At 27.3% G+C, this 11,143-nt stretch overlaps 2 protein-coding genes across 2 annotated transcripts; one reads left to right on the top strand and one right to left on the bottom strand.

Annotated features, from left to right (window-relative positions):
• On the top strand, nt 1-677 carry LOC135928915 (uncharacterized). Its single transcript, XM_065465369.1, has 4 exons — nt 1-149; nt 192-280; nt 328-393; nt 437-677. Exons 1-4 carry the CDS (start codon nt 31-33, stop codon nt 469-471), a joined length of 309 nt encoding a protein of 102 aa, XP_065321441.1. The 5' UTR covers nt 1-30; the 3' UTR covers nt 472-677.
• Nucleotides 678-4,400: 3,723 nt separating this feature from the next.
• On the bottom strand, nt 4,401-9,361 carry LOC135927999 (protein SCO1 homolog, mitochondrial-like). Its single transcript, XM_065464300.1, has 3 exons — nt 9,324-9,361; nt 6,516-6,840; nt 4,401-5,141 (listed from the first exon to the last, which is right to left on the bottom strand). Exons 2-3 carry the CDS (start codon nt 6,820-6,822, stop codon nt 4,531-4,533), a joined length of 918 nt encoding a protein of 305 aa, XP_065320372.1. The 5' UTR covers nt 6,823-6,840; nt 9,324-9,361; the 3' UTR covers nt 4,401-4,530.
• Nucleotides 9,362-11,143: the final 1,782 nt, after the last annotated feature.

Genomic DNA, 11,143 nt, shown 5'->3' with positions numbered 1-11,143 from the left:
AGAGCACACATACATAAATCAACTGCTGTGATGTCACAAGCTCCTAATCTTATAAAATTAGCTTTTACACAACCTATACGTAAGAGACCACCGAGAGCTAAAAGAATTCCATATACATATGGAGATTATTTCGCGGTTTTACCAGTTAGGTAAGATACTTATGAATTTATTGCATTTTAACAAATTAATAGGTTTGCATTTAATGAATCACCTGTCTTTAGATACATGTGTTATGGTGCTGTTGTTGGCTTAATCACTTCATATATTTTCCAAGGAATGCGTAATTTTATGATTAAATATATATAAGAATTTAATCTCTTTAAATAGTTATGTCACCTGCAAATATGGCTGCTTTTAAAGAAAAGAAATTAAAAGAAAGAATAACCTATGAAAGTTTAAATAATTTTTTAATTATATTTCTAATTTTAATAATTAGCAAAATTTGATACATTGGATAGTGGACATCATTAAATCGCCATTTCATGATTTTAAATATTTGCTACTTTTATTCTTTGTACTTCTATTATAAATTTTATTATAATAAAGTTTGGTGTTTATAAAATATTTCAACTCTTATTTAAAATTTGGTTGAATGTTTGAAAAAATTATTTGTCACACAAAAGTACATTATAAATTTTTAAATCAACCTTAATAAATCTAATAGTAATTCTAGAAAATTTTTGATATTCCATGTTCATTCATAATAATATTTAATTGAATATAACATGATTTAATCAATGGCATAAATAAGATAATACTGGGGGGAGGGGCAGGCATGTATGCAGGAACTTGATCTGGGGGGGGGGATAATAAAATTTTAAGAAATATTATTGTTTTAAAAATATCAAGCATAATATTATAACTAATAACTATTTATAATACACAATTTTAATTTAATGTGAATTAAAAAATAATAAATAAACGGATATAATTGGCGATATAGAAAAACTATAAAATATGAATATAACCACTATATCAATCACTTAAATGGCCCAAAATAGAAATTTGAATTTTTTGAGCCTTTAAATAAAATTTATGTTGGAAATATAAATTAATACACATAAAGTTTCTTAGAAATAATTGTATTTTGTATGTTATATATTTACATGTAAAATCCAATCTTAGTTGGGATTGAGCTAATTTTTCAATCATCTCATCCTTGCTTGTCGTCAAATGTCTATGAATCTTCAAAGATCCAAAGCTTTCAATCTACTTTCAGAAGTTGTTTTTCTTGGTATGTTTTTCAGAGACCTGCAAGCCTGGTCCCCATGCTGGACCATATTTTAATTTTTTAAATATACTCAGGCTGGGCCCGAATATTTTTTAAAAAAAACAACTGGGCAGGACCTGAAAATTTTTTAAAAAAATATCGGGCCAGGTTGTATATTTTAAATCGTTATTATTAACCATAAAAATCAAAAAGAAATATAATTTATCTGAAAATTTTATTTAAAAAAAACCAGACGGGCCTGAAATTTTTTAAAAAAAATTCGGGCCTGCCATTCAAATGATACCTCTGCAGGGCTGTTATTCTTCTTAAAAAAGAGAATGTTCTCTCATTAGTTAACTAATGGGAAAAGTTAATATATATAAACCCTTTTAATACATTGGGAATATAATTTAAATGTGTTTGAAATGCAAAGCATCTATATAATTTTTTGGGACTATATCAACAATAGTTAATCTTATAAACATAGTTATTCAGCTAATAAGGCATCATAAAATACTTTAACATCTTCATGATAAAAATCCAACAAACATTTTATTTTCTATCACCATCTGAAAAAGGGTAGGAAAGCTTTTATCGAAGTAATATTTGCAGATTGGTAAGTGCTGCATGATGAATTAAAAACCATTCATTTATTTGGGATATAAATGTATCTATATCTTAGATATACTCTTCTACTGATCCTATATTAATGTTTTAATTATGAGCTTGCCTTGCTGCAAGTCGAGGGAGACAAATATTAAACACATATAGCTCTGCTTTTGACTCAACAATAACATATAAAATATTAAATTCTTCATCAACATTTGCCCTAATTACCTTGAGTTCTAATAAAATGCTCTCTGCTATTCTCATCTTCTTAATCAAGTCAATGTCATATTTTTAAAAAGTATTACATATGTATAATTAAATAATACATTCTAATGAGAAAAAAATTTGTAATAAGCATTGAATCCAATAATTTTCTTGCTTCTGAGGAAATATTTCTTTCAGGCCATTGTGATATTTCAGTAATAGCAAATAATCGGCTCTTCTAATTCCATAAAAGCAGTTACTGCTTGATGACGAAAACTCTGTCTCATTGGACAAGCTTGCAATTTCTTTCTTCCTGTTGGACAAGGAGTTTCAGAAATAAATATTATATGACTTGAAATTTGAAAATGGTAGATAAATATTAAGCCACTAAAAATTTGAAAATAATAAGTAAATATTCCGCCGGAAAACTTAATCGAATTAATTGATAAAATAACTTAGCAGATGAATGTGATAAATAAATGTAATTAAATATTTAATATGTGATAGGAATATATATTAAAAATATAAACAATAATATTTTTGAAATATCTGGCCTCTGCATTTTTTGGCTTTGGGGTGGGGGGGGGGGGTTTGCCCCCCCCCTGCTGCGTACGCGCCTGCAGGGGTGAGTTTAAATCCTACTTAAAATATTTTTGTTTGGGTACGCTCTTTTTACCTTAAGTAATATAGCTTTGATCTTAGAAGTTATTATTAATTATTTATATGGTAGTATAATCAAATCTATAGGTGTAGTTTAAGCGGGCTTTATTAGCTTATATTTTTTGAAATAATTATTAGCATATTTATTTTTGAATATTTATTGGATTAAATTAATAATGCAAATTTCTTTCCAAAATTTATGTCAACCAAGTATTTCAGTTACCTTAAACTTGCTTAATTTGACCAATTTTAAGTCCCAATCAAATTTCTATTAACTACTAAGTAAAAAGTCTTAATTAATTGGACAAGTGTCAAAGTTTAGCAAAATTGCTTACAATGGTGCTTCAAATAAGATAGATTCTAATGTATATGAGATGAATGATAAAGAATTTTAGACAGGCTGAAGTTATAAAATTGTTTTTAAGGCTGATAAAAGGCATATTTATATTGTTTTTCTTCAATTTGTATAAAATATATTTTATGACCCAGTGAATGCTATGAGGCAAATACCTCTACTACATGTATTCTGCATTTGCATTTATTTAACTTTCACCTATATATTCTTGAAAAGACATTTTATAAATATTAGTTTTTTTTTTAAATATCATTTTCATAGTACAATAATACCAATTATGAAAATAATTTATTTTAAGTTTTCTATATTCGAAACTAATCTTAAATATTTAAAATTATTTTTAGGTAATTAACAAGTTCCTTACGAAATATTTTACTTTTTTTTTAAAAAAAACTTTATTTCTACATCGATCAGTCATTTTTTTAAATTTTAATAATCTCATTTTTCCAGAATCTGAAAAAAAATAATCTTTTGAAGCCAAAATCTTTGATTTTTTTTTAAAAAAGAAAGATTTTTGATCAAATTTTACTTAAAAATTCCAAACTATATTTAGTTAAAAAAAATCTTTTATAAGTTAAACATTTTATAATTTTCATGGACTTCAAATCACAAATTAAAAAAAAAAAATAGTAAAAGATTCATTCAAAAAATTGATTTTTTCCTTTATATTTGAAAATATTTTTTAAAGAATTTAATTTTCGACGAATCAGATCGAATAATGTTTTTATCCAATCGAATACGAATAGTACAGATATTCGATTGATTCGTATTTTTTGTAGGCACACTAAAGGGGGAAAGCCCAAGTGAATATACAAAATATAAGCCTATTTATAAATTTAGGTAGTTAGTGGGTTATCCTGAAGACGATAAAATAATGAAATAAATCATTTTATAAACGTTTTATGAACAGCCATCATTAAGAATTATAATAAAAGTATGGAGAAGGAGGAGGGGTTTAGATTTGTATGACATGCTGGATGAATCATTAATCTTAATTGTTGTAATTGCTGAGTCCTACGCAGGGGCAGAGCGAAATATGTGAATATAATTATTTACAAGTCACATTTTGTATGTAATCAAGGTTAACTAGTGATTGGCAGGCATGGAAGGATAATTCGAAAAAAAAACGGACACAAGATATGATGATTGGGCATCTGCAACACCCTATAAAGGTCCGAAATGTTCGCTAAGGTAGCTTAGGACCCAGTATATAAAATTAGGGTTCTCATTACGTCTATATAATGATAGAAATTCATTTTATTTCATAATTTCAACCACTCTTCAATATAAATAGGCAATATAAAATTTTTTTCAAGAGTTCACAATTTTATCAGTTTGGCGTGAATTAACCCCCATTATCGTATCTTATTTAAAAATTTGAATGTGCAAAAAAATAATTTTCTAGACACAAAATTTATAAATCACTATTAATTTATTTATGTTGTTATCAAAGATGTAATATTAACTCGTCACTCTAGTAATTATAAAATTTTTAAAATAATCCGAATCTTTTTGGGCCACCGCCATACTTGAGCGCTTGAATCTTAACGCTATTCACTATGTCTTCGGCCGTTTTTGTTCTCCCATAATAATCGACAAATTCGCCCTTGGGGTTAAGGAGATAAGTTATGATGGTATGGTCTACGATGTAATCGTTACGTTTGTCCCTCGGGCCCTGACTATAGTAGACTCTGAATGTTTTGCTCATCTCTTTGATCTGTTCGGGAGTCCCAGTGACGCCCACCAATTTGGGAGAAAACTCTTGGCAGTATTGGTTCACTATGGCGGGAGTGTCCCTCTCAGGGTCGACCGAGACGAACAAAGGAACTACTTCGAAGGAACCGGAGTTATTGTTCTTAGCCTTTTCTAGGTCTATAATATCTACGGCTTTGCACATTTTCTCCATCTCGTCCGGGCATATGTCGGGACAATGGGTGAATCCAAAATACATGAGAACCCATTTACCCAGGAAATCCTTGTTGGTGACCGTTTTACCCTTGGGGTCGGTTAAGGCCCAATCGCCACCGATGAGCATTTTTCCCATCTCCTTTTGTCTCTCCTCGTTTATCTGCTTGTCCTTCACGTCTTTCAAGTATCGAATGACTTTATTTTTTTTTTGACAGATGTCAATTTAAAATAAAAGTATATGTGATAATTCTGAAGAAAGACTTTTTGCTTAAAATTCTGGAGAAAAGGATCTTCAAACAAGATTATTTTTTTATTAAACTCTACTATTACAAGAATTGTGAACCAGCTAAAAAAATAAATAAACTTTTCGGTTTGCTCATGAATATTTCTATATATTATGATTTTATATCGATAGGTTTTAAAATAAATAAATAATACAAAGGGTAAACAAAGTCATTTATGGTAGAAATTTTTTAATTAGTCCTTGTAAGAGTATAGTGTTTGTTAAAAAGTCCGATTGTTTTAAAAAATGGTCCGATTCAGATTTCAGTCAAAATAGTATTATGTAAGCCTCGAGATCTGGCAAATAGAACGATTAAATAGCGCCGGGTTCAGGCTGACATACCGGTTTTTAAAAAAGCGAATCAAGTTCGGGTTTTTAACAACACATTTCTGTAGAGTACCTTATCAACAGGACTGTGAACCCTCGTTATAAAATGGTTGTGGTTTGGCGACAAATCCCTAAACTAGGTTCGGTTTTAGGGTATATACAAAAAATATGGACATAAAATTTGTTCAAAATAACCGACAATTTGGAATTTAGTTTGCATTCATACAATTTTGTTTTAGAATATCAATCAGTGTTTTTAAAGAAAACATTACTTTAAGACCCACCACCTCGATCATGGCATATCCATTAAAGGTAAAATAATAACACAGATGTCAACAGGAATATAGATTTTAGATAATCAAAAACTAACTGGGAGGCCATTGAAACTTGCATTTCGATATAACTATTTTGCTTACCTTATTTCAATAATCTAAAACTAGAATTATGCCGATATTAAATATCCGATCGAATCGAGGCGAATATTAGCGTTTTTGAAAGATAACCGATCGGGCGGGTATCTTCCGATCTTTTAATTGATTAACGGTTTTAAACGTTGTATTTTTTATATAAATAATAAACTCGCCTATTTTATTATTTTATAATTTTTTTTAAAGATGGTATCTTGGTTAAATTTCTTAACAGATATAGAGGATAGTCTACATGGTAAAATTTTATTGCCAGTGGTGTTCTTAAACGACCCTATTTTTTAAAAATTAGTTAACTCTATATTTTAGACAGAAAAATATAGCCCAAGCCTCGAGATCTCGATAACATATGTATGAACCTTTGTTCTCCTTCTGCGAACAAAATCCTCAGGCTTGCGTAATATTTATCTTGAATGGAATAATGAGTTAGCCGTTTTCAAAAAAAATGGCTCAAGACGAGCCGTTTAGCATCTCTAGTAATCTGTAGTCTAAAGTCTAAAAATAAATTAAGACTTTTTTTTAAATATAATTTACATATAATTCCGATGACCCCTATACTCACACTGATAGCTAACCTTTTCCACGTGAAAAACGAGAAAGAAGCGGTAGATTTATGACCGGAAGAAGGAGGTGGTGATATTTTTGGGGTTTGTTTGGATTTAGTCGAATCATTTGGGCCGCTTGAAGCTTGAGGGCTATTAAGAGAGTTGGGGTTGTTAGTGGGGTTCGTTTGACATAGCCATCTCAAATTGGGATTCTTGGTTTTGCAGGCAATTAAGAGTAGCGATCTTTGAACGGGTTTACAAGTATAATACAACATCCTGAGAAGATCATGACTCATAATAGTTTTTCTGTTTCGCTAAAAATTTATATGGAGAATAAAAGTTCTGCTTAAGAGAATGTAAAGGATGGGGAAATTTCAGGGCAAAAATAGAATCCCTTCCCCCTCCCTCCGAAAATTTTCCCACTTTTAATATTTTTTTAAAGATTAATTCTTTAATAATAATCGCGTGCTACTTTTAAAAATCGCTAATTAGTGAAGGTTACGGTACGGTATTTGGAGGGTCCAGACTATGGTTCTCAAGAGAAAGATCGGTCTGTCCAAAAGTCCAGTTCCGGTCTAAGACCGATAGGACCGGACAGTTGACCTTCACTACTAATTCAATTTTAAATAAGAAAACATAAAATTAAAATATTTATAATTAATTCTAAAATCATTTTCCTTTTTTTAAAAAAATTTAATATCATTTTCAAATATATATTTAAAAATCTATAATATAAATTTAGTTTTTAAAATAATTTAAAATGTAGAAGATAAGAGATTGATATTGAAGATAATTTTGGTATATATCATATCGACAGAATAATTTACATGAAAAATGATGATAATATGGGATGGAATTTCAATTTCCTAAACTCATAAAATATTTTAATCTCGGAAAAAAATTAACATAGAGTATAAATTTCATTGTAAGAAGTGCTGGAGTTATCATTAAATAAGATTAGTAGCTTCAACGAGGAAACATTTAGAAGTAGTATATCCACCCTCCCTAATCTTAAAAATAAAATTTAAATCAAAGCTGTATCTATAATAGTTAGTGAGCTAAATGAGTTTATGTGAAGGACGATTATCTGACCAGTCCAAAAATGGTTTGTCTCAACTGGCCATAAAATATTATTCAAAAATTATATTATATAAATTAAAAATTAAACAAATAATTAATATTTAACATTACATTTTATCATCAGACACATCTATTTAATAATAATATTTTATAAATTATTTCTAGATGCTAAACATGCTTAAAATTAACCACTCATCTATTTATATATTTATAAATTAAAACATGCTTAAAATTAACCACCAATATATATTTATAAATTTTATCAAAATATGCTAAAAATATACTTATTTTAATTCTTTCACATTTTAACCAATTTTGAGAGAAATTGGTTCACAATAGATAAAAATATAATGGGTGGTGATCTGGCAAGTTGGCAAACATGGTCATCAACTTATCTCCTAAATAATATTTATTCTAACTATTATAATTTTAAACTGACTATAACCAGATCAAAAACACCATCTGTAGATGATTTTTTTAAAAATAAATAATATTATTGAAAGTTTTTTAGACACATTTATATTAAAAATATGTATATTAAGTTTAATACAGCATTGGGCTAGAGTGTTGAATGATTATTTAGTCATGGCTTATACTTCCTGATAGTCACTCTAAACTTATTATTATTAAGATGCAATAAAAAAAATTATATACATTTGAAATTTTAGTTATATTTTTTATTTGTATAAATAGAGATATGTAAAAAATATTTAAAAAAATACATAAGTAGCAAATAACACAATGATTTTGTTAAAACGTTAGTGGTAGCACACTACTTATTTTTGTAAATGACTGTCTAAAACACATAATGCCCTATTTATTCCATCAAGCTCTCTTGTAGTAAGCTAGCATAGTACAGGGAAATTTTTTTTAGGGAAGAGGGAGCATACCTTTTACACACCAATTTTGAAAATAATTTATAGTTAATAAAAATTTATTAAGTCCAACTTAAAAATTTGTATTATAATATATATTTTTATTTTGCTGCTTTAAAAATATTTTTTCAATGCTATTATTGCTTTATTAATCTCATTTCAAAAAATAAAATAAAGTGTCCCGATATACATGCCCCATGTTACATTAAACCTCATTTTCCTTATTTCATCAAAAATGATTTGCTTCAAAATAATATTGAACATAATTTTAGATATTTATATGAAGCAAATAAGAATTTATAGAAACTGATTATATACTTATATGATTACATGATCAAGTTATGAATCATATAATTATAGAACTAACTGCACCTCAAAGAATCCATTTGTATTGCTATATTAATAATTAACATTCAAAATTGATTATTGTGAATATTAATTTGCATCATATTTTTCTTACCAAAATATTATATCATTTGTTTATTTATCTTTTTGAATAAAATAGGATTTAAAATTTGGATTCTTCCCCATTATGAACATCCAATTTTATAATTAATATATTATGGGATAAATATCTATTATGTAGATTCAACACTATTGAATTAAAAGCAGTTTTAAGAATTAATAAACACGTTTATTTATTCATAGTATAATCTACACTAATTCTTTAATTTTAATAAATATTAATATTATTTTGAGTAATAATTTCTTTAAATAAATAAAAAATTTAAAATGATATACTATTGTGAACTATATTAATTATATATATCTTGAAAATATACAAGAGAACTTTACAGACCTGACATTTTATATCAAATGTATACAAAAAAAAATTTAAATACTTTTTTCAATGAATGTATGTCCAATATGTAATCAAACCAAAAATTAAATACTTTTTTCAATGAATGTATGTCCAATATGTAATCAAACCAAAATTTATTAACCATTTTAAATAAATATAATTAATTCCATCCAATAATATATAGTTATATATATCATCATCTGATGGCTCTTTTACCAGACCAGCTCAGCTATCATTAAATAAATGCTTATATAACAAGTAAATATTTCAATAAAACGAGTTTCTATTGTAATCCCATACTGTAAATATTACCACATTACTTCACATATGTTCACGTCATTTTTAAATAATTATTCATGCAATAAATGTGACAGACTCACATTATCATTAAAATATTTTTTTCGTGAAGTCTAATTATATGTGTGGAAGAAATTAAAATTTTCCATTTTCTAAACATTTTAAAAAATTATTACATATATTTTTGTCCAATGTCTTTTTGCCACAAGGTATTTTTGTCTGAGATACGTTTGCCCGAGCCTTTATTCCAAGATGCCACTACCTAAGCTATCATCCTTATTCTCATTTCCATCGCAGACATTTTGAGTTATATAAGATTGATATATTGAACTATCAAATTGAAGAGGCAAATATTATATTTCACCATATGACACCTCCTCTCCCAAGAATCCCGATTTTTCTCTTAGTAAAAATCCTTAGAATTTTTCGAACACACTGTTTAAATTAATATTTCACATGATATCAATTTTATAATTATAGGCCGAATTTGACCTGCTATTGTATATCAGTTATTTTATATTTTAACCCCCTAAATCGAATTATTTTGTTTAATGATTTTTCATTTTGGCTATTTTAAACTTCAAAATTTTAAATGCCATTCATTTTGTATTTTTGTCAGCAAAAACAATTACTTTATAAAAAAGATCTACTAATGCAGATATTTTTTAAATATAATAATATTATATAACATATTATTTTATGGAAAAGCATCAAGAACCCATGAAAACTCTTGCAATGTTTCAATTCTTATATTTTAAATTACATTTTTGTTATTTTCTAAAACTATTTGAGTTGATTTATTTTTTTTGAATTATTTTAACATTTTAAATACACAATGTGAATCTGACATAAGTTAGTTCAAAAGGTTATTTTAATTTTAATTTCTTTTTACTTTAACTATATTTTTACTTTGGGTAAATTCCGGTATCACGTTAATTCTACGCGGAAAAATCGGCGCGGTGTCAATTCGGCTCAGCGCCAATTCAGCACAACAATTCGGAGCGTATCTAATACAGTTGCAATTTATTAGTATAAAACAAAGTATTCACACGTTGAATTGTCCCGGCGCCGAATTGACGTATAACCGTAAATTTCGGATATTAAAAAATAATCTTTTGATTTAAAACGAAACATATAAATATATATATTTTTTTAATTTTGGAAGAGATGAATAAAATAAAAATAGATGTTTAACTTACTTGAATCACACATACTTTTCATGGTTGTCAAGAACTTGGAACACTGACTCTTTAATATTTGTATGCAAGATTACGACGCTTTGTCAAATTATATATAAGGGAGACCAATCATATGAACCCGAGGTTCTTAGTCGTCTTGAAGTTTTAGACTTGAGTATTTAACTCTAATGATAAATATTTTTTAGCCAAATATTTATGACTATATTTTTTTTTTAAATATAGGATGACATATGAAATTTTTATAACACAATATACACTCAAAAGTAACTTTTTTAAATGTTGCAATTTATATAAATGAAAAATAATAGAGGTTAATTAATATTATATAAAAGATTAAACACTATTCCATAGAAAACTATTCTTA

This window comes from Gordionus sp. m RMFG-2023, chromosome 4 (genome assembly GCF_954871325.1).
Source record: "Gordionus sp. m RMFG-2023 chromosome 4, tfGorSpeb1-WG-v2, whole genome shotgun sequence".
Classification (NCBI taxonomy): Eukaryota; Metazoa; Nematomorpha; class Gordioida; order Chordodea; family Parachordodidae; genus Gordionus; species Gordionus sp. m RMFG-2023.
The sequence above is the reverse complement of the archived record's forward strand: the minus strand, read 5'-3'. Positions and strand labels throughout refer to the sequence as shown.